Raw genomic sequence first — 24,711 nt, 5'->3', positions numbered from 1 at the left:
GAACAAAAAGGTGCAGGAAGGGGGAATTCTCTTTCTCTCTTCCTGACCTGGAAAATCCGTCTTCTCCTACCCTGGGACATCAGAGCTCCTGGTTCTCAAGCCTTCAGACTCTGGGACTTAACACCAGGAGCCCCCCAATTCTCAGGCCTTCAGTCTCAGACCGGGAGCCACACCATCACTTCCCCTGGTTCTCAGGCCTTTGGACTCACTGAATTATACTACTGCTTTCCTGGTCACCAGCTTGCAGATAGCAGATCAATGTGGGACTTCTTGGCTTCCATAACCATGCGAGCCAGTTTCAATAATAAATCTCTTACATACATCTCTATATATCCTATTGCTTCTGTTTCTCTGGAGGATCTCCACTAATATGAAGGGAAATAAACAGATATGAAAAGGGAAAGATATTGAGTTCACCTCATATAACTTGAACAAGTTTCTGTTGTTTTCTTTTTAACAGATACTGAATTTGCCCTTCTCCGAGCACCCCAAACCACAGGGATAGTCTACCATTCTGTCCATGGTATAATTAGTGGAAATGCATTGCTGACCCATTATAAAAGATTAACTTTACTTCTAAACCCAAAATACCAGTGCAGGTTTGTATCAACCAACAGTGGAAACAGGACTCCTGTTGGTTAGCTTATACCTTGATTACAGATCTACTGTTTGCTTAAAAAACAAATGTAGAGGGCTTCCTAGGTGGCGCAGTGGTTGAGAATCCGCCTGCCAATGCAGGGGACACGGGTTCGATCCCTGCTACAGGAAGATCCCACATGCCGCGGAGCAACTAAGCCCGTGCGCCACAACTATTGAGCCTGTGCTTTAGAGCCCGTGAGCCACAACTATTGAGCCCATGAGCTGCAACTACTGAAGCCCACGTGCCTAGAGCCCGTGCTCCGCAACAAGAGACGCCACGGCAACGAGGAGCCCGCGCACCACAACGAAGAGTAGCCCCCACTCACCGCAACTAAAAAGAAAGCCCGCACACAGCAAAAAAAAAAAAAAAAGACCCAATACAGACAATAAAAAAAAAAAAAAGTAGAGATATCTGCACGAAATCTGGAAAATCACATACCTCATTTGAGTACAACTTGATTTCATTGCATAGAAACCTGGATATCACCACCATTAGCTTCCAAAAGGAAATTAGTAAGGCAAATTCTTGGGATATAGTGTTGTCCTCAGAGGGCTTCAAACAGAGGAGGGATAACTGGGATAGCTGAAGCAAGCAGGTCATCTAATGAAACTGCTTTCATAGGATCTTGGGATTAAAACTTTCACCGTTTGGATAGCACATCTGTTTTAAAACACCACTAAATACCAAAAACACTATGAGAGGATAGCTAGAGACTCGTGGTGCCAGACAAGTTCAGAGAAGATGAAAACTGGGAATCAGTATCAAGTGGTTCCAATATGTGTGATGCCGCAATGATGAGATTTCATTTCCAAGGAATATTAACATGTTAGGTAGCCATCTCTGGTCGGGTCAATTTTCTGCTCCAGGGAACCTGTATGTATTTGCTCTAAAACCGGCAACAAAAAGGTTTTGGTATGGGTAACATGGAGCAAATGAAATAGATTGATATCTTTTTCAAGAAGCTCTAAAGAGCACACAAATATTAAAGGAACTTTTGTAGACAGAACATCACCAACAGATCATAACACAAAATTGGAAATTAATCACAAAAAAGTTAGTCAAAGCTGCCAGTAACTTATGGATGGAAAAAGATAGAATGAAGTTGACAAAATATTTAGGCCTGAGTTGCATATGTGAACATATCAAAACTTACAAAACGCAGCTGAAGTGAAAAGTTTTCAGGGAGAAGAAGTGAAAATTAAGCTAAGCAATTAATTCAAAAGGTTAGGATAACTGAGTAAATCCAAAGAAAGTAGAAAGAAGGTAAATTTTAACAGCCTGTATGAAAATTAAGGACGCTAAAAATAAGCAATAAAAGCAACAAAACAAAAAGATGGGCATTGAAAAATGGTCTTTTCCAACCTTTGGCCAGATTCATCAAGGGGAAAAAAAAGCAAAAATAAGTTATATTAAGAATAAAAGTGAAGCCAAAACTATAGATAAAATAGATAGCTTCAAAAGAATAAAATGTGGTTATATAATACAAGGAAATCGCACAGCTAGAGCCTGTGCTCTGCAACAACAGAGCCCACCACAATGAGAGGCCCTCGCACCACAACAAAGAGTAGCCCCTGCTCTCTGCAACTAGAGAAAGCCCATGCACAGCAACAAAGACCCAACACAGCCAATAAATAAATAAATAAATAAATAAATAAATTAAGTAAGTAAGTAAAAATAATACAAGGAAATATCAATACTACAGTTTAAAAAATATTAGATATGCATGTATCAAACAGGTAAATCTAAAAAGTGCAAACTGCTAAAGTATTCTTAGAGTGTGTTACTCTTCGTGTAAATATTTAAACACAAAACAATACTAAAAAAAATTGAGGGGAAACAAATGTACTAAAAGTACAAAAACGTGGATGAGAAAGTTACTCTTCTGGGTAGGTAAAAAGGATGGAATAAGAAAAGGGTAGCAAGAAAGCTACCTTTTTTTGCTGTAAATATATATTTATAAATAAATATATATTATATATATTTTAATGCCATGGTTGTTATATTAGGCTCATAGTTTTCTAAACTTGAAATATTGTGTCATTTAAAGAAAGTAATACAAACTATATGGAATCCTGTTCAGTTCTTCTTCACTCTCAAAGCAGTGGTTTTCAAAGTGTGTCTCCAGTAGCCTTAGCATCACCTGGGATCTGGTTAAAAATGCAAATTTTCAGTCCATTTCCCAGATCCACTGAATCAGGAACTCTGGAAATGGAGCTTAGCACTGGTGTTTAACAGGTCTCCCAGGTGATTCTGATCCTGGCTAAAGTTTGAGAACCCTGTCTTAGAATATTGTTACTCAAAAATTTGGTCTGGAAACCCTCAGACATTACCATCACCTGAGGGTGCTTGTAAAAGTGTAGAATCTGATTTCCTAGGTCTTGGATGGAGTCCAGGAACCTATACTTGTGCATGCTAAACGTCAAAATCACTGTTTTTGAAGGAAAGTTCAATTTTTGGTGGCTGCTCAATTAGCAATCCACAATCTTTAGAAAATACTAATGTGAGGAAGAAATACCTCATTCTGTTCCACTCTCTTCCTTTGTTAGGTGTATTACAGCCTCACCCTAAAGGATACTTTAGTTGATATGTGCAAAGAATTTCATTAAGCATTTCATTCTTTAAGCAGCCCTCTTTTTGTCACTAGAGGTACATTCTGTTCTAACAACTAAGCAAAAAAGAAAAATCCTTTTGAACTTTACAGTTTTAGGAAATGGTTAAAAACATTTTCCGGCAATGAAACATAAAATGTAAAAGTATGGTCAGAGTATTCCATTCTCAAGGCTATACATATATGTATACTTGTATGTGATTACAATTTCTTGAATGATGGACAGAAACTTTAAACAGTGGTCATCATGCAGACCTTCTGAAATACTTTTACTTTTCATTTTATATCTTTGAACTATTAAAATATTTTGCCACATGTCCTAATTACCTTTATATTTTACCCTGTATTTCATTGATTCTGAGATGGCCTTTCTTCGTGTTTAAACAATCCTGCAATTGAGATGTTTCTTACAAGCAATAGTGATGAGGAAGATTTGAAATCTATAGTTTGAGGCCTGCTATGTGAACACTGCCTGTTAATGATTGCATAGGAATGACTGATATAAGTATAAAATGTATGGTTCCTGCCTCTGCTCACCTTTGTCTGAACTCCCGAGTCCTGTAACTTCTAGCAACTCCCACCTTCTGTAACCACCAGTAATTTATACAAACTGTGTAACCAATCAGTTAGTACCAACTGTAGCTATATGTCTTAATCTATAAAAGGAGAAAACTGGCCCGAAATGGTGCCCAGAATTTTTGGAGCATTAGCTCGTCTGGTGCCACCAGCACAATAAACCTGAATTCTCCAACTCTCTGAGTGTGGTGCTTGGTTTCTCGTGGGATCAAGTTCTGCAACAATAGTATGTCACAGTTTAATTGGCACCATTTTTTTTCTTGCTTGTGGTACATAAATTAAAATGTTCTGAAATCAATGGAGTCTTAGTGATGATAAAAATAGTGTGTTGATAGAGTGGAGAAATATATAATTTTCATGATTCATGTCTACCCTTAAATATGTTTTCCTCTGAGAATTGAGTAAGCAATTTTTTAAAAAATAGCATTAGTTGTGTTATTCAGTAATTTACTGAACAGCTTCTATGTACAACAAAATGCTGTGCTCTGAGGTTGCTGAGGGGGGATACCGCGAAGCACGAGATGGTCTCTGCTGTATTTTCTCCACTGGTTTAAGTATCAGGGCTCTCCTTGGGGAATGACACTGCGCGAAACTCCCTTTTTAAAAAGCTTAGAAACCTAACCAGTGACTCTCAATAGCAGTTTATCAGACCCAGGGTGCAGAACACACCCCCACATCTGGGAGGAGAAAAGGCTGCGGGTAAACTTTCCCAGAAATGGTCAGTTGAGGGAACCCATTTCCCTTTGCGGTCTGAAAGACGCGCTCACCAGATACGCTCCCTAAACCGAATAATCTGGGGGCTCCTGCCCGCGGAGCCTCGGCCGCGCTGTCCTCCAGGGGGCCCTCAGCCACAGGCTCGAGTGTCCCCCGCCCTGTGACTTGAATTTGGCCAAACCCTGTTAAACTCAGGTCGGAGCGTCCGGGAAGTGTGAGCGCCCTTAGGAGTCACCTGGGCACTTCGCCCTCCGGGCATCCCTTTCGCAGGAAGCGCCCGGGTACAGCCCCGAGCGCGGGCAAAGCCCAGCCCGCCCGCCTCCTGGAAAAGACTGAGCAGGTGGTTGGGGGGGGGGGGGGAGTTGCAGCCGTGCCCGAGTGCGAAGGCGGAGAACCTGTTCTTGGTCCCGGATGATTATATCCACTCGCAGTCGAAGAAATAAGTGCCCGACGTATGAAATATCTAAGTAGCGAAATGAAGAGGAGCGAATAAGAAACGTCAAGAATTCTGTTCAAAGCTAAGAGCCCCTTCTCATCAGCGGGCAACCCGGTCTCTATACACTTTTAAATCCACTCTCCCCAAATGGCAAAAACACAAGTCACTTTCAAACTGGAAGCTGAACCCCGAATTTTCAAATGCGGAGCCGTGCTCGGCCTGAGGCCCGGCCCGGGGGCAGGGAGGGCTGGGCCGCGGCCGCGGGGGCCCGGCTCCCTGGGGCGCATCCCTGACCAGAGGGCCTCTGCTGCTCTCTGCGCCCCGGGAGCAAAGATTCCCGCCGGACTGAGTTACTAGTAGCTGCGCGGGTCCAAGGGGAAGGCCAAGGAAACAGCTGCTCGCTCGGATTCCCGCGCGGGACAGTGGCCAGCAGCCGGGGCGCGGGGCGAGCGGCGCAGCGCGGGCGAGGTCGCCGAGCCGCGGGGGTGGCCCAGCGACCGCGGAGGGACAGGCGGGCCGCGGCCGCGTGGAGCGCACGCTCGGCGCCGGGGGGCGCTCTTTCCGGCCCGCCCCCGCCCCCGCCCCCGAGCGCGCGCCCCGCCCCCGCCCGCGCCCCCGCCCCCGCCCCCGCGCCCAGTGTTCTGCCGGGCGCCGCCGGACACGCCGAGCCGGCTGCTCCTGCCCCGCGGCGCGCGCTGTGTGTGCCCGCCCCGGCCGCCCTCCGACTCCGCGCGAGCGGGGGCACCGAGCGTGCGGCCCCAGGCTCCCGGCGGTGGAGCCCGTCTCCCGGAGCCGCGCCGCATCCACCGCGCGAGCGCGCCGAGCCTCGGGACAATGGGGCCGCGGTGGCTGCTGCTCGTCGTCGTGGGGCTCAGTCTGTGCGGCCCCCTGCTGTCGGCCCGCGCCCGACGCCCCAGACCAGGTGAGAGCGGCCCCCGGTATTCGCTCCCTGTCGACCCCCGGCCCCGCAGCCCGGGCCTTCTCGGGAATGGGGCGGGCGAGGGGAGGGGGGACGCTGCAGCCCCGGGACTCGGTGGACGCCCCTGACGGCACCTTCGGCCACCGCGCCCTGCGGGAGCCAGACGGACGTTTGGCCTGAGATCTGAATCTCCCCAACTCACATCCAGGTGGGGTGCCCGTCCCACCCCCGCTGCGGGCTCAGCTGCTGCCGCTTTGCTCTGGGTTTTGGAGGATGCAGCTGGCCCCGCGGCAGGGTGTTGCATATGGAGGAGGAGCGGGTCGGATTTTCTTGGGGAAAATCCTGAGGGACCTCGTTGTATTTGTTGTCACTGTGTGCCCTGTTTCTCCTAGGACCACCCCAAAAAGAAAGGGTTTCACGTTGCTCCACAAATACACGTCCCGGGTTTTTCAAGACGAGGTGGAGAATAGCTCCCGCTGAAGTTTTGTTGTGTTGGAATTGTTTTCCTTGCGCATTGGGCAGGCGAGGAAAGTGGTATAGAGAAAAGCTTCGTCCCTTGGCCCGTTTAGTAGAAAATCAGTACCTGCAGCCCCTGCCTGGCATGGGCCTTGTGTGCAGGAGGCGGTCACGGTGCAGGATATTGGGTGATAACAGGGCAGCCACGAGGCGGTGGTGGTGGTTGGGAGGCTTTGTTTGTTACTTGGAACCCAGTCTTCCAAGTGAGTTGAGCCAAGAGATGCCCGCCTCAGAATCCGGCTCCCTCAGACAGTCTGGGATTAAACCATTTCAGTTCCTGATCTGCTGGGAGGTGGAGTTTTCTCACCCAGAATACATTCATTACTAATAGTGTGTTATCTTTAAGTATCTGGTTACTTGAGCAAATAAATGTTTTCCAGCCTCTCCCTCTTAAGAAAGCAGGGCAGAGAAGTTGTTTTTAGCCTAAAGACTCTAGTTAGAAAGGGAGAGTGGAAATATTTTTATTTCTTTATAGCGATAGTTCTTTGTAAGCTTTCAGCTACCCCCCCACCCCACCCCCGGCCTTTTTTCACGTAGAAAAAAATTCTAGCTGTTTTTCTTGTTATTTGTGAAAGGTCGTGTACTCTGTTGTTTTCACACAACAAGCAGTATAGGCGCGTGGAGAGTAAGAGGGGACAGAGACATCATTTTCTCTGCTCTCCATCTTTGCTCAGGGTGAGTTTTGAGGTGATGCTTTTCGGAACACTAAGATGCCCACATAGGAGCCCAAAGTTTTGCAGCAACTACTGGCCTGCAGGTGATAAGATGAGCATGCTCTCTTATGGTGTTTGGGGAAACAGAGAACTCCTGAAAAATTGTCTGTGGTGACACTGTCAGATATCACTTTGTAGTTCTATTGTGGGACATGCTCTTAAGAACACACATTTTTGTTTGAGATTTGGATGGCGAGGTAGAGAATAGGTTTATACAAATGCTGCATGCACTGTGTCAGCTCAGTGGCCTCCCAGGAGGATTTTTGGCCTCTGTTAGCCAGTAAAGTCAAGACTGCTGTTTCTGCCATGCTTCTTACTTTCTTATCGGCCTGAATGGGGCGTGCTAGGATGCACAGGGCTGGCGTAGACAGAAAGAGAGCAGAGTAACGTTGGCTGATTTATCTACACTGGATTCTGGGGCCATTTGGGGAGGGGGAGAAGAAAAGAGGATGAGAGAATAAAAGGAACTCGTGTTAAGTGTCATATTCTGTGTCAAACTCTGGGCCCGGAGGCATTTTCACGTCACATTGTCTCATTTCACCCTCTCAAATGTTTATCCACTTTTGCTGATTCTGAAACTAAGTCTCAGAGACCATGCACCCAAATTTCAAATGGTTGAGGGGGTCCTAGGTGCAAGAAATAAGTGGGGCTTTGTCTTTGGAGTTTTAAATCACTAATAAAATCAACCAAAAATAGGTCTGCTTTTTATTATCACCATGCACCCACAGTTGGAAACAGTGTCTGTCTTAACCAGCTGTATGTGATGATAAGTGTTGCTGAGAGACCCCAACTGTAGGAAACCCCTCCAGGACTGGCCCTGCCCACCAGTTTGAGCTTTCTTGAAGCACTCTCAGGTTTTTTGCCCCCCACTCATTTTGGCTCTTCCTGCATTGTCACTTTGTGAGTATGTCATCTCCCAGGCTAGGATTATAAACGGCCATTTACCCCTATGGAGTCTAGAACAGGTATTCACTCAGCAGGTATTTGTTGAGAAATTCCTAAGTTCATTAAACAGTTTACATTCCTTTGTCCAGGCGGTTGAAGTGAGACGCCTTCATCAAAGAGCATCAGTGTCCTAGAACTGATGTTCATAAATTCTATAAAGATCTGGAGAGTGAAAGGGTACCAGCACAGCTGATGGTGATTGTGGCAGAGGGGGTTGGATGGGAGAGTCCAAGTACTGCCTTCCTACCCACAGGATTAAGCTCAAGTCCTTAGCATAGAGGGCGATGCCCCTTCCCTGGCTGGATGGGTCCCTACACTTGTCCAGCCTCCCTTATGACAGAGCCTCCCCTATTACATAACATATTACATTACCTGTACTTCACCTGGCCCCCATCTTCTAGTTCTACCTCCAAGGTAGAACTTTCTTTGGCTTCTGTCCCCGGGCCACTCCCTCTGGCCAAAATGCCCTCCTCATACCCTACGTGTTCACATTTTATTAAAAACAGCTACCTTATATCAAGAACCTACTGCAGCCAACACCCTGCATTACATTAGGTAATGCATACACAATCTTAGGTACATTACATACACTATCTTATTCCTCTAGCCACCCTTTGAGTAGATGTCATCCCCATTCTACAGGTAAGGAAACTGAGGTTTAGTCACAAGTGCAGTTAGAAGTAGAACTGGGATTTGACCACAGGGCTTTCTTTCCTAAGTGCAGGCTTTCTCTACCACCCCCTATAGAGAGGAAGCCATTCAGAACCACTCCCACACCATCAGCAGAGAAGTAATCCTGCTGTGCCTCCCAGAACCCCTAGAGGGCAGAGTCCTTGCCCCGTTGGCTTGGGAGCCCATGCACAGAGGTCTTTCATAAACATGGGTGCATGGATTGTGATATCCTGCCATTTACGTTCTGAAGCAGATGATAAGGCAGTCTATGAATAGATAGATCCCTATCATGAATGTGCCAGTTAATTGGCTGTTACATACTGAGAGGCTGTGGTCGTCAGCCCAACAAAAGACACAAAACTGGATAGTGCTGCTGCTTGAAGCCAACCAAAAACCTCTGAAAGTCCAATTTCTTATGAATCACCAGGTGCTTTTCTACATAGGGAATATAGCCAATATTTTGTAATAATTGTAAGTGGAAACTAACCTTTAAAAAATGGTATAAAAACCCAAAAAGATTAAAATACAACAAAAACCAAATTAAAGTAATTGCATAAAACAATATAAAATTGTACTATCGAGGGCTTCCTAGGTGGCACAGTGGTTAAGAATCTGCCTGCCAATGCAGGGGACACGGGTTCGATCCTTGCTCCAGGAAGATCCCATGTGCCGCAGAACAGCTAAGCCTGTGCACCACAACTACTGAGCCTGCGCTTTAGAGCCCGTGAGCCACAACTATTGAGCCCATGTGCTGCAACTACTGAAGCCATGTGCCTAGAGCCCGTGCTCCGCAACAAGAAAAGCCACAGCAATGAGGAGCCCGCGCACCCCACTCACCGCAACTAAAAGAAAGCCCGTGCACAGCAAAAAAGACCCAACACAGCCAATAAAATAAATAATTTATAAAAAAATAAAAAATTGTACTATCAAGCAGGTGACATAGAAATGTAATATGTATTTGACAATAACAGTGCAGGGGAGGGCACAGAGTGAAGCTATGCTGGAGCTAGGAACTGACACGAGAGGTAATTTGAATCCACAGAAATGAAGAGAATCAAAATGGGAAATAAGATTCATATCAAAATAAACTATAAATATAAAAATTAAAATTGAGGTAAAATCTACGTAGCATAAAATTAACCACTTTTAAGCATACACTTTAGTGGTATTTAGTACACTTGCAATGTTGTACACCTACCACCTCTGTCTAGTTCCAGAACATTGCCATCACCTCGAAAGGAAACCCTGGCCCCATCAAGCGCTCAGCCTCATCCTGCCTACCCCCAGCCCCTGGCAGTCACCAATTTGCTTATTGTCTCTCTGGGTTTACCTCTTCTCCATATTTCCTATGAATGGAATCATATAATGTGTGGCCTTTTGTATGTGGGGAACCACATCCCCTTTACTGTGGGATACTCACAGAAACCCCAGAAGCATCGTTAGGAACCACGGCCGTGGTTTACTTTTGACGATGATGCAGGTATCAAGGATTCACGGTTTCAACACTGAGAACCATCTGTTTGTTTCCCTGTTTTGTGGTTTCTTTCATTCTGCCTTTCACCCTCTCATGCTTTTGCCTAAAACTGTAAGAATATGTAGCTCTCTCTCTAGATTGAGCTTCCCCCAGACACCCTCTCCCACATTGACCTTGGGATGGTGCTTGGAAAAACCCACGAAGTTACTCCTCCTTTTCCTCCATCCCAAGGCATCCAGTGATGTTTTGCCACTTCAGAGGCCATTGCAGGCCTTTATATGTTCATTTGTTTTCAAAAGGACCTGCTGTTGGAAATCATAGGAATAATGTGAAATTTGTACTTCAGGACGCACTTATTGAATTTTAGGAAAGGGCGTAATCTCATCTCATCTATTCCTGTTTCAAGTCTATGGTGGATTAGAAGTCAGGTATTATGGTATATGAAAGGAGTGTTTTCCGATATTTTCTTTTTCACTCACCAGCAGTCAGGACTGTAAGAAATCCACTGTACATGATGACACGGTTGCTGCCTGTGTGTGCAACAAGTCTTCCATGGATGTATAGTGTGTAGTGTATAGAAGCAAAAGTTTTACCAAAAGTACCAACCAGTACTCACCTTTACCATGTGCTGTGCATTCTGATATTTTCTACACTGTTCTGTTTTTTCTTAAAGCTTGTTACAGTCCTATAAATTGATTTCATAAGCGCTGTCAAGTCTCTACCATCATTTAAAACCTAGCACAGCAGGTGCAGTGCACCGCTCCACAGTGAGCAAAACTGAAGACCTTATTTGGCTTTACGAGAAGAGTTCTGCTTTCCAGGAAGTGCTGTTTATGATGGTTTCTATCATATCTAGAACCTAATTTGTTTGAGTTCAGGTTTACAAACTGCAGTAGGACTTGGGCGGGGTTGGGCGGGGGAGACAACTTGGTTCCAGAGGAATTGGTGATTATAAACATCCTTCCCCACTATCTTGGAGAGTAGAGAGCGTTCCCAGGACACTGGGCTCGGGGCCCGTAACTGTGGGTGGAGAACAGGCCTGGAGGAATGAGGAGAGCCAGGGAATCAGAGTCCTTCCCAGAGAGGCCTGCTAGTGTTCTGATGCCACGAGTGGAGTCAGGCCCTGGCCTTCAGGAGGGGGCCCTACACACATCTTAGTGCCTGCAGTGGCCTTGGGTGCGCTACACTTACATTTTCTGGTTGTCTTTACTTCCTGTAACCCCAGTTTCCCCCAAGGTTTGCTTTCCTATGCTCCCTGCAGAGTCCCTGCTCCAGTAGCTGGGCTGGGAGGGGAGATAGCCTCAGATACTGGCCACCTCTTCCTCACTCTGCAGTTAGTGTTTATCTTATTCTGTCTTTAATGCTGGCTTCTCTGCAGCCACGATTTTTGTTCACTTACTTGCTCTTGATTCTGCTGTATCTGAGGCAATGTTATTTAAAAAATTTCTTTCTCTGTTTTGTCCTTGGACATCTCTCTACTACATGCATCCTGTCTGTGAGGACTGGGCTGTTGGCATGTGGTTGGTGTGTCGCCAAGGTCAGCAAGACTCCTGATTCCCAAGCAACAGCTGTGCACATCATCAACTGAACTTATACATTCGCGTGGCCGTGTCCTGCCTGCTATAGTTCAAAAGGATGGGCAGATTCATTTGTTTGGTGAAATGCTTAGAGGGAAAAAAAAACACCAACAAAACAGTACTCTTTTAGGAGTAGATCCTGAATTCACAACTTTTTAAAGAGACAGGGTAAGGTGGTGTAGTTCAAGGTGTGAGCTTTAGAACCAGGCAGATCTGGGTTCAGATCCTGGCTCCTCCACTTTGTAGCTGTGTGACCTTGAATTAGTTACTTAGCCTCTCTGTGCCTCCGTGTCATCCATAAAATGGGGGTTTATAATGCTCATCTTGTAAAAATGTTAGAGTTACATGAGGTGAGGTAAGTGAAGTAGCTGGCATATAGTAGGTGCTCAACAAATGTGTTCTTCATTCACTCCTTTATAGTGAATTCTCTCAGTGTAAAACTATGTTCACACAAACATTCAAGAATTTTTTCCCCTTCAAAACTAAGACAAAAGAAAAAAGCAAAAACTGTTGTCCTTAGTTTTTAGTGGCAAGTAAATGTGCATAAAATATTTTTTTCTTTTTCTTTTTTTTTTTTTCACTTTTCAGTATGGAAATTTTCGAACATACCAAAAGTAAAACAGTGTAATTACCCCGCTATACGTTATTTTCTCTTTACCGTTATTTTTCTCCTCCCCAAATGGAAAATTTAAAAGCAAATCTCAAACATTGTATTATTTCATCCATTAATGCATCGCTGTATATCCTTAGAGATAAGCACTCTTTTCTTCACATAACCACAATACCATTATAACACCTGAAAAAATGGACAACAGTTTCTTAATATCATGTACTGTTCAGCTGATTGTCTCATAAATGCTTTGTACAGTTGGTTTATTGGAATCGGGATCAAATGAGGCCCACCGTTGCATTAGGTAGATGTGCCTCTTAAATCTCTTTTAATCTGTAATGGTTTTCCCTCTCCTTTTTCAAGGCTGTTTGCCAGAGAAACTGGGTCATTCATCTTCTAGACTTTTCTACATACTGGATCTGGCCAGTTGCATCTTGTAGGAGTGTTCAACATGCCCTTCTATCCACTGCATTTTCTGTAATGTGGTCCATCTGGAGGCTTAACCTGATTTAAGTTTGTTTTTCTGCAAGACTACCTGACCAGTGGTGCTGTGTACACGCCTGTTACATCACCTCAAGATTGTCTCTCTCTTCGAGATCTTAAGGTTACTCAGTGGACTCAGGTGTTGTCAGGTGATCCAGTTGTTAGAAAGTTCCCTATCACCTAATGTTTTTAGCAACGACTGATGATCATTGGACTAAATCTTATTTTACTAAGAGCTTTAAGATGCGTTTCTAAATCTGTTATTGTTTCTGTGTTTATGAGCTGGAATTATTTTGTAAAGTAGAACTTTCCCGCATTGACTATTTGGTTTCCCTGAAATATTTTGTATATAGAAAAGGCAAGATAAATGCTTGAATCTTGCCTTTATTTACCAATTTTCAGACTGGGTCCCCTCATTTCCTCCAAAAGTGACCAAAAAAGTTTTCATTTTCCTTTGAGCATCGATATGAACTCATAGATCTTAACAAATACAACATGTTTCCAATGTTTCCATTCATTTCCATCATTGTTCTCTGAATGATCTTTGGCCAATTCAACAGGGAGCCCCTTTGGATTGACTTCAGAGTCTTTCTGACCTGACCCTAATGTTTTTTGAAGACATTCGAGACTCACCTTGTGTATTTCCTCCCCCAGATCTGGAAGCAGTCATTTCTTTAAGGAGCACTTCTTTTCATGGTGTGCACTGGCATTTGAGACAGTGGAGTATTCCAGTAATGTTGCTTTTTTCCACTTGGAGTTAGTATGTTTCCATCATTTTTCCATCTGCCTCTTCTTTATTTCTCTTTAGCCTGTAGTGTTGAGTCACTGGTGGAGAAGTGCAGGGTACAACTATCCTGCTCTGTGTGTGAATGTAGGCAAGGTCCTGGGACTTCTGGTTTCTTAATTCCGCAAAAGCGTGAGCCCTATAGGCCAGAGCTCTGAGTCAGAACCAACGCTGGCATGTTGTGGGAGGCTGCAGTGGTATAAATCCCAGGATCACATGGGACCTCGAAAGAGCATCTGGTTACCACTCTGCTTCCAGGCCAGATCTTGTCAAAGTCAGAAAAAGCACTGTGCCTGACTTACTAACTTTTAAAGACTCTCCAGAGTTAGAGTCCACATTTAAGCTCATTAGCAATATGCTATGTTCAACAACAAAATTGTTCTAGAGCCACTTTAAAGAAACCTATATTAAGTGAAACTTAGCAACAAGTATGAGAACCGATTTTAGGACCTGACCTAGTTTTGTTTTTTTAAACCATAACTTAACAATAAAAACTCAGATGGGTTACAAGAGCTTTCTGTATGCTGACAGGCACCTTCTCCTTGACCCATGAGTTGGGCTAGGACTAAAGGAAAAGCCAGATACCCAAACTCAAATTGCAGCCTAGGGGGCTTGAGCTAGTTGGATTTACCTAGTCACCTGGAATTGGTTTTGCTCCTTCTTTGATGCTGGTATATAGTTAAACAAAATTTGCTGGCATTCTGTAATCCCATAAAAGCCAAAATATCAAACCTGCGATGGCAAGGAAAGGTGACACCTTAGGCAATGATATTTAATCAAGGGATTATGCATTCTTCCTGGGTTCCAGCCTATAAAAATGTCATGTTCCAGTGGGTATAATGTTTCTGTCATAAACACCATACTGCCCAAGAAGGCCTAGCCAAGGAAGAAAATTTTGAAAACAAATATTTATTCCCAAAGTACTAAGTACAGAGTAAAGCCTAATGACCGTTTAATTTGCAGACCAGACGGTAGCATCTAAGAGCTTAGTTATGGGTGTTCAGTAGTTTTCAAGTGGTGTCGCTCTGCTAGGTCATGTCCTGATGCTCACGTGTGTGTGCATGCATGTGTGTGTGCACGCATGCGTGCATGCACTTTTCTCCCCTCCACACGTGACAGGAGTCCTCAGTCTGGCCAGGTCCCCAAAGCTACCACAGAGAGTCGTGTTATTTTAAGCTTCCTATGGGTCAGCGTTTTTGAGGACACATCTTTGTGGTCTTAAATTGCAAGAACTCATTTGTTCTTTTCTTCCGCCTTCCACACCTTCGTGAACTTGAGGGTAACCTCACGTCCCACAGGGGCCGTGGTACCAGGGTCAGGCCCCCATGTGACTGGATCAAGATGCACAGAGTGAATTAGATGCTTCGCAAGGGGAAGGAAGCGATACTTCGGGAAAAGGTTGTGAATTTGAAATTTGATTTACGGCTGTGAATACTGGGGCTCTGTCCCTTACAGCCTCTTCATGTTCCTTGTCACGTTGGAAAACCAAACACTGCTAGATGTTTAGGAGGAGAAGAGGAACACGGATTCCATTTTAATTTAAAATAATTGAGCTTGAGCAAAAGCAGACTACGTTGAAGTGATAGTGGAAGGATAATAATGTCTTACACTGATTAATTTTTGAAGTTTACAAAGTGAACATATATCCTGCTTAACGTGCAATACTCCCGGCTCCCAGATTTGTAGGCCGGGCAGGTATTGGGATCCCATTTCAGTGATTCTGAGACAGAGTTCAGAGCATGACTCGTGGCAGAGCCAGTGTTAGAATGCAAATCTGTGGTTAAAGGCCAACTGAAGGACCATACCTACCACATGTGGGGCCAGGTACTGGAGACTCAAAGATTAAATAGGAACCGTTTCCTACCCTTGAGGAACAATCTAGATGTATATGTGTATTTAGAGGCTCATCACTACAGATTTTTTAAAATTAATTTTTTTTGGAGCCTACTTGCTTTCCAACGTTTTGGTTTCTGCTGTACAGCAAAGTGAATCAGCTGTACGTATACATATATCCCCTCTTTTTTTGGATTTCCTTCCCATTTAGGTCACCACAGAGCATTGATCAGAGTTCCCTGTGCTATGCAGTAGGTTCTCATTAGTTATCTGTTCTATGCATAGTAGTGTACGTGGGTCAGTCCCAGTCTCCCAGTTCATCCCATCCCTCCTACCCTCTTGGTATTCATACATTTGTTCTTTACATCTGTGAAAATGATATAGATCACTGCAGATTTTTGTTCTTCCCCTGTGACAGATCCGCCAGATCACCCCTTTACCCTCGGGGATGCAGTTCTTGCTGAGGTCATCTGACCTCAAGTTTTCACTACCAGGCCCTGTTCTACTGTGTATCAGTTGGTGCTACTCTAGGTTTACTCTTCATCTTGGAAATAGATGCCAATTTATTGTATGGTATTTTCTAGTTCTAGAATTTCCATTGGTTGATTTCATTGCTATTTTCTATTTTTTCATTCATTTCAATGAAATCTTTTTCTTCCCTTCGTTGAGCATAGTTGCAACACACCCTTTAAAATCCTTATCTGCTCATTCCAGCACCCGGGTCATCTTGGGATTGGTTTCCATGGCTTTATATCGGATGATTTTGAATTGTATGCTGGACATTATCCTACTGTAAATTAAAGACTCAAGATTTTGTTTTATTTCTCCAAGGAGTGTGTTTTTGCTTTAGTGGGCTGAACTCAGATTTGGTTGAATTCAAACTACAGGCGTTTCCTCTTGAGCAAAAAGCTCAAATAGCACTTCTGTTCTTTTAACATATTATTGATCAGGGGATTTTTACAGAAACTAACACCTGTGACCATAATACGTCTCCAGTCAAAAATGTGTTAACTCTAGCAGAGCTGCTTCACATCTTCCCTGAGCGTACAGGTTCTAGAGTCAGCCCAAGCCGGGGGCAGAATCTACCCTGGAACTTGGTGCTTTCTCTGTCCCTCTCTGACTGTTTATTTTCTGGGATTCTCTCCTCACTTTCCAGTGACTGTGGTTGCCCTGAACTCTGTCCTGTGGTTCTTCAGGCCGCAGAGACTATGGGTTTTCTGTCTGACTTTTCAACCGTCTTTTGTGGCACTGACTTTGGCCTTCTCTCAAGCTAAAAGCCACTGGAAACAAGAAACCCACTGGTTGCCGTCCTTTCTTTCAAGATCCATCCCTCCCCTCCCTGACATCACCCTGTGAACCTAAATAACTTCAGGTCATTGATCTGGGGGAGGAAAGGGGTCCAGAGTTTGTAATTTTTGTCTAGCGGATAGTTGGGTCTGGTAGGACCTTACAGAAAGCAGAACTCTTTCTTTTATTGCATTATGCCTTTCTGTGTTAAGTTTTTGTTTGCAAGAAGGTTCCACTACTGAAAAATGAAACCAAAAGCTTGAAAATCTTCTGTACTTGTCCAATTTCCAGCCAGTTTTCATTCCTCTAACATCATTTTGGAGTGACGTGTGTGTCCAGCCTTTGTGGTGAACACCCCCAGGGATAGAAACCTCATCCTTTTCCCCCTGTGGTTTCTCTCCCCACTCCTCAGCTTCCCAAGGCCCAGACAAGGCTCTTTGTCCAAGGCTCCTCAGTGACAGAATGTTAGCAAAAACTCATGGGAAGGAAAAGCTGGTTGAGTTCCAGGAGCTAAGTGCTGCATTTCTTTGATGAACATTTCAAGTGGATGTTTTTGGTGGAGGAGGGTGATAAAAGAAGGACGTTTGCACCTGAGCCTTTATGGTGACTTCTGGTTGATACTCAAAAGAGCCTGGTTGGCCTGGCATCTGCCTGGACGCATGTGGCATTTTGTAGTTGAGCTGAGGAAGGCCACTGGCCTAGAACATCTGCTGCTCCACTGACCTGTGACAGGAAGATGACTGAAGTGGTAGGTACCTTGTGGTTATATTAGATGATAACCTGAGAAGCTGTGGCTTGGACCCAGATATGATGAGAGATTTGGGACATTCTCCTGTGTAAATAAACTGAAGCTAGTAAAGGAAGGCTACTGTCCCGTGGGTAACGGTCATGGAAATGGGTACCCTCGATCCTACTCAAATTCACCTCTGGCTCCATAACCGTTAAGATGTTCCCTCAACTTTCTATGTGGATTCTTCCACGAGGAAGAATGGGTTTCAGGGGGTGGCCACAGACTGACTGGAGCAAATGTATACATGCAAGCATACAGAGGAAAGAGAAGTCACATAGCCTAGAAGTGATTTGTTTATAGAGACAGCGGCTCATGTAGAAAAGAAGTCATAGCTTTTTTCCTTTACGTTGTGTATTCAGCCTTTCCTGATGTCTGAGTGTAGATCTCTGAAAGTGTATCATTCACCTCATCTCTCCAAGGAGCAGAGTTTGAAACGTGTTTGCTGTATCGGAACAAAATGTGGTACCCTACTTTGAGTTAGCTAATTCCCTGGTAAAGTCTGTAATCCCCTTGTGCATCACCTGCTCTATACCACCCACTCTCCTAGGAAGAAAACAAAAAGCAGAAGTTAAGTGTACTCTCTCCTTGTCTCTTTTGCCTTCTTAATTCATTTAAAATCTTTACTTTTCAGAGTCAGAAGCAGCAAATGATACTGTGGGTCCCCGGACGTTTTTTCTCAGGAATTCCAATGATGTATTTGAACCAATCCCACTGAAGCTGCTTGAGGGCCAAAATGAAAGTGAATACAAACTGAAGAAGCCCTTTACCGACATGGAAAGCAGTCCTTTTCCCTCAGTGATGTCCATCTCAGAAGATGTCTCCGGATATCTGACCAGCACCTGGCTGACTCTCTTTATCCCCTCCGTCTACACGGGCGTGTGTCTCATAAGCCTTCCTCTAAACATCATGGCCATCGTTATGTTCGTCTGGAAGATGAAGGTCAAGAAGCCTGCCGTGGTGTACATGCTGCACCTGGCCATGGCAGACGTGCTCTTTGTGTGTGTGCTCCCATTTAAGATCAGCTACTACTTTTCCGGAAGCGACTGGAGATTTGGGTCTGCCATGTGCCGCGTCGTCACGGCGGCGTTCTACTGTAACATGTACGCCTCCATCATGCTCATGACGGTCATCAGCATTGACCGGTTCCTGGCTGTGGTGTACCCCATGCAGTCGCTCTCCTGGCGTACTCTGGGGAGGGCTTCCTTTACCTGTCTGGCCATCTGGGCCATGGCCATCGCAGGGGTGGTACCCCTGATCCTCAAGGAGCAGACGGCCCAGGTGTCAGGGCTCAACATAACCACCTGTCACGATGTGCTCAACAAATCGCTGCTCGAAGGCTACTACTCCTATTACTTCTCGGCCTTCTCGGCCGTCTTCTTTTTTGTGCCGTTGATCATTTCCACAGGCTGTTATGTGTCTATCATCCGATGTCTTAGCTCTTCCACAGTTGCCAGCCAGAGCAAGAAGTCCCGGGCTTTGTTCTTGTCAGCTGCTGTTTTCTGCATCTTCATCCTTTGCTTTGGACCCACAAATGTCCTTTTGATACTGCATTATGCATTCCTTTCCCACGAGTCCATGACAGAGGCTGCCTACTTTGCCTACCTCCTGTGTGTCTGTGTTAGCAGCATAAGCTGTTGCATCGACCCCTTGATTTACTACTATGCGTCCTCTGAGTGCCAGAGATACCTCTATAGTATCTTATGCTGCAAAGAAAGTCCAGATCCCAGCAGCTCTAACAGCAGCAGTCAGTTGACAGCAAGTAAAATGGACACCTGCTCTAGTACCCTGAATAGCAGCCTATACAAAAAGCTGTTAACAGCTTAAGATGTTAAAAAAGCAAATAATCTGAGGGTTCTACTTAGTCCCTGACAAAAAAAAGTATTTACCATCTAAAACAACAAATGCATGATTTCTATGCCTCCTTACGAGAGCCATTAAGCATATATATTTGTTAGTTACAGGAAAAAATAACAGGAATAGAAAACAACATCATTACAAGAGAGTGTTACCAGTGTTGCAACAAGAACTGCATGTCACTTTTTTCATGTGTTTACATGACTTATTATAGATATGTATGTGGGTGTGTGTTTGTACACATATACATGTATCATTTGCCGTGCAGTATAGAATAGGCACTTTGAAACCTTCTTTTTTTTCCACCAGAGATTATGGAGATAAACTTCGATCCTCTGATTTAATATGCAAAGTGTACTTTGGCGTTTAGCCTTGAACATCTGAAGAAGTTCATTGGTAGTGAGGGATTCTACAGTTTGGACTTACACAGCTTTTGCAGATAAGTATATTTTGAAACTGTTCAACAGCAATGTTTGTTATTGAGGGGTGAGACTTAGTAGTATTATCTGTGTGTAGAGAAAGTTCTGCTGTTTTTCATGTTAAGTGTATCAAAGTTTGAATTCTTAAAATTATTAAAACAGATGATATGGGTACCATTTTTTTGCTGTTTTACACACCACATGTGTAAGCTAAGAATGAGCAGAGGTCCCACCAGTGACCTGAGGTTGGCTTTCAAAGCCACCTGCCCCCAGATGGACGTCGAGCAGCAGATGCAAGACAGGGCCGGTTCAGAGAGCATGTGTGCTGTCTCCTGCTGGGATTCCCTCAAGGATTGGCTCTAAGCTTATCATGTTTATTAGAAGTTGGTGAAGTAGGATATGCTATCCCAAGAGATAATGAACATGAAAGACTTCTCTGCCCATTTTAAGAATGGAGAAGGACGGCACATTCACTTCCAGCAGTTACGCTGCAAGGACTAGTCTCAGATGGAAACACCTACACAGCAAACGTGGGCACCCGTAGTGTGCACTGGGCGCTCTTATGGGTTCTGGGCAAATAAGCTGAGTCAGACTGAAACCTGCTCTCAAGAATAACAAAGTGGACTGATACACAGAGTGGGACATGTGTGAAAGAAACACATCTTTATGTAAAGAAGTGCTTTTAGCCAGATGTCACCAAGCACATTCCACATAATCAAGCCCCAGCAGGTGAAGAACTTTGAACATTTGGGTTAATGCTTCCTGTGGTTATAACTTGAGATGAAAACATCATATAGTACAGGAAGCATGTTTTTTTAAAAAAAAACATGTTTTTCTGTTACACTTCAGTAACAGGATATGAAATGTTTTATTACAGTGTTATTCAAGCAAGATAAAAATGACAGATCCCATATATAATATGATCGTCAGTCTGCGTATCCTGTGAAAACAGTTATATATAAAAGAGATTGAAAAAAATAAACCAAAATGTCAACTAGGGATAAAAAAAATAAGTCCTCAGTCTGTCTTAATTAGACACTGTTTACAAATGTTTTGTTCAATGAATTACTCAAATTTTTAAGAAAGCATTAATTATGTCAGTCGGATTAGAAATGGCAGAAGAAAATGGAATTGACTTTGAAATCTAGGAAAATTATTCTCTATTTTCCATTCACTTTTCTTAAGAGTTGATAAGATGATTTTAAAAGCATTTTTTAACCCTATGAGTATCAAGTACAGAATATCCTTGTGTAGTCAACAAAATAATTTGAAAATTAGGTTGAAGTGTATCTTTTTCCTTATGAAAAATGTTGGCATTTTAAACATGAAAAGAGAAGAAAGTTGTAAGGCAAGTACTTACCCATTTAAAAGCACAAATTATTTCCAAATGCCATGGAATAATCTACATAAAAATGTCTTGTAAGTAGAAGCTAACATTGTTTTTATTAATGTAGTTACTATATTCATTTTATCCAACTTAGTGGAGGTATACTGTCATTGTTCATTCATTCTGTTTGTATTAAAATATCTGACTTAATAAGACTCATTACTATATTATCACTATGTACTTATAAAGTACTACATCACTGTTTTTGTGTTCTTTTTAAAAAATGTATGTAACCTCTATTAATAAACCTGAAAGTTTGCTTGGTATCTGTTTGGAGTAAAATTTTATTGTATCTTTAGAACCTGGCAGGAAGGCCAGTCTAAGGATTTGTGTGAAGAGTGGTTAATGAAGAGGTGCTTTGCAGAGGTGTGGCCAGGGTTAAGGGAGCCAACAAGACCTGGTGAAGCACCCCAGGGCCTAGCAGTGAGGGAAAGCTGTTACCACCCCAGGCCCAGCACGGGTGGAGGAGGGGATACACAGACCTCCACTCCCCCCACCCTTTGATTTCTTGCTGCTGCCTCCCATTGCTGCGGGTTTTAACCTGTACCCAGAGGTCAAGGGAACCTGGGTGTTGTAGCCCATGAAGATCAGCCTCTTGGGGCGTGGAGAATGGAACTGGAAGAAAAAGAAAAGCATAATTTCTACCAAAGGTATTGGGTGATTAGCCTTCTGTGTCTTTTTTTTAATCCCTTCTTAGGAAAATTCGAGGTTAGATCACTGAGAACATATTCGGATTCCTGGGTTATAAACATAGTGGATAGAGTCTGCAGTTTTTTGGTTATTTATTTATTTTTTTTTTTGGAGTAGAGTTGATTTACAAAGTTGTGTTAGTTTCAGGTGTACAGCAAAGTGAATCAGTTATATGTATACTTATATCTACTTATTTATTTTGGTCACACTGCATGCCATGGGGGCCACACTTAATTCCCCGACCGGGAAGGGAACCCATGCCTCCTTCAATGGAAGCATGGGATCTTAACCACTAGGCCACCAAGGTGGTCCCTATCTACTCTTTTTCTAGATCCTTTTCCCATATAGGCCATTACAGAGGATTGAGTAGAGTTCCCTGTGCTGTACAGTAGGTTCTTTCTTATCTATTTTATATATAGTAGTATGTATCTGTCAATCCCAATCTTCCAGTTTATCTCTTCCCCTTAATCCCCTTTCTCTCTTATCCCCTCGTGACCACATCTGTGAGTCTGCAGTTCTTTCCTAGTGAAGAGAGAGACAAATGTCAGAGGATACATGTGTGGAAACTCAAGGAAGGGCTGCCCTTGAGTGACAGCCCTTTGCCATCTAAACGCTCCCTGGGGCAGAGGGAGGATGGGGGATTAAAAGCAAAATTACAAGTATCTCAGAGCTGAAAATCAACCCCAAGTTCTGATAATGTACTTCTAAATTCATAGTCAACAGACTTCAAGTTATTTTACCTAAACAAGAATTCTGTTAGCACACAGAGTTTTTAAGTTAACACATCAGCTAGTTTCTGAGGCTTGGAGTCTCCGCAGTATCTCAGGAATGGTTATATTGAAGGAAGTCAGCCCAGCTCATGGCCACCAGAAATAGGGTTCCCACTCCAGCGAGAAAGTGACCTTTAAGCTCTTCTGCTGTTATTTTTCAAAATACGTTTGAAATCAAGAAACACTTGAATTTTCTTCACACAAAATGTATGTTTTTTCCAAGTCAAAAATAGGATTTTAAAGGAAATGGAATACTTGACTGTTAAATATACACATGGAAAATTTGAGGTTATACTTCTCAGTTTAAGAAATTAAGAGAAATGTTGGCATGTCCTTCAGGAAGTCTTGAGTTCTGAGAGCAAATGGAAAAACTTAAGTCGTGTTTATGATGAAGCGTTTGTCCTGAGGCCTGGACCTTCTGTGCTACTAGGCCTACCCTAGGAGCTTCTCACCTAGGTGCCATAATGAAATTAACTGGAAAAACAGTCACCAATGGTAATTTTCTGGCAGAACTGGCATAGCTGTGTGGCTGTTCCTTTTAAAATTGCCAGACCAAGTGTGCATGGAGAATAATTAACCACAGGTTGAGCTGCATGTGATTTACGAAGGAGGTGCAATTAAGGAAGCTATGATTCCAGCAGAGACAAGAAATGCTCCAATTCCATGATTCTGAGTCCTTGAGACCCTTTCAGGAGATGCACGAGGTCAGAACTATCTTAAAACACTAAGATAGTGTTACAGTCCGATTCTCGCACAAGTATACAATTGCGTTTTCCAGAGGCCTGGTGACATGATAACGGAGCACAGCAGATTGAATGCAGAAGCAGATACGAAAATCTGGCTCTTCTATGAAGCCAGCCATTAAAGAGATTTGCCAAAATAAAAACCAAAGTAACTCTCATCATTAAATCACCGTTTTGGGGAAATTTTTTCTTTGTGAAAAATATGGTATTTATGTTAACGTGTAATGGGTTTGTCGTTCTTTTTTTAATTCTTTTTTATTTTTTATTGACATACCTGATTACTGACGTTGTGTTAGTTTCTGGTGTACAGCAAAGTGATTCAGTTATATCGATACATATATTTATGTTAATATATTCTTTTTCATATTTTTTCCATTATAGGTTATTACAAGATATTGAATATAGTTCCCTGTGCTGTACAGTAGGACCTTGTTATTTATTTCACGTATAATAGCTTGTATCTGCTAATCCCAAACTCCTATTTATACCACCCCCTCAACTTGTTTCCCTTTTGGTAACCATAGTTTGTTTTCTATGTCTGTAGGTCTGTTTCTGTTTTGTAAATAAATTCATTTGTATCATTTTTTTAGATTTCACATATAAGCGATATCATGCATCTCTCTCTGTCCGACTTCACTTGGTATGATGATCTCTAGTTTCATCCGTGGTTGCTGCAAATGGCATGATTTCATTCATTTTTATGGCTAATGGGTTTGTTGTTATTTTTAACTGAAAGAAATATTTTCAGAAATTCTCCATTTTAATGTCTAATGTAAATAGAATCAGTGGTTTGCTGGTAAACCCAATCTCCAAAAAAAGAAAAAGGTTCTGATACACAGCATTTGCCAATTTCCACAGTGTAAATAATCCCTCTATTGCCAGTTTCAAGCTTCTAATGGTTTAACAGTTGGCTTGAAAAATTCCTGAACATTGAATTCTCATGAGCTGTACAAGCTGACTCCAACACACCACTGGATATAACCTGCATACATAAAAACTCTTTGGGTTCCTCGTAATTTTTAAGTGTATTAAGCCCTCAATAATTTTTAAGTATATTAAGGTCTCAAGAAAATTTGAAAACGCTGCTCTTACGCAAGATTTCCCAACTTCAAGAAGACATGGAAACCAGTCATATTATAAAGCACTAAGTGGTAAACAGTTGGTTCACAGCTGCAGGCGGTGGGTTTCTGGCAGCCTCACAGCTGAAGGGATCAGTATCGTGAAGCAACAGAAGCTGATTTCAGGCAGCAGGTCCAGTGTGGCCTAGTGAA

General features: G+C 43.3%; 1 protein-coding gene across 1 annotated transcript; it reads left to right on the top strand.

Annotated features, from left to right (window-relative positions):
• The first annotated feature begins 5,642 nt into the window (after positions 1–5,642).
• Positions 5,643–21,492, top strand: F2R (coagulation factor II thrombin receptor). The gene is made up of 2 exons (XM_057740842.1): positions 5,643–5,896; positions 18,209–21,492. Exons 1-2 carry the CDS (start codon positions 5,809–5,811, stop codon positions 19,399–19,401), a joined length of 1,281 nt encoding a protein of 426 aa, XP_057596825.1. The 5' UTR covers positions 5,643–5,808; the 3' UTR covers positions 19,402–21,492.
• Positions 21,493–24,711: the final 3,219 nt, after the last annotated feature.

This window comes from Hippopotamus amphibius, chromosome 1 (genome assembly GCF_030028045.1).
Source record: "Hippopotamus amphibius kiboko isolate mHipAmp2 chromosome 1, mHipAmp2.hap2, whole genome shotgun sequence".
Classification (NCBI taxonomy): domain Eukaryota; kingdom Metazoa; phylum Chordata; class Mammalia; order Artiodactyla; family Hippopotamidae; genus Hippopotamus; species Hippopotamus amphibius.
This window is presented reverse-complemented; position numbering and strand designations above follow the sequence as displayed.

Excerpts from the sequence above, each read along its gene's own strand:
- F2R (XM_057740842.1), top strand. The coding sequence starts at position 5,809 with ATGGGGCCGCGGTGGCTGCTGCTCGTCGTCGTGGGGCTCAGTCTGTGC. Across the intron at positions 5,897-18,208 it reads CGCCCGACGCCCCAGACCAG|AGTCAGAAGCAGCAAATGAT; the intron begins GTGAGAGCGGCC and ends TTTACTTTTCAG.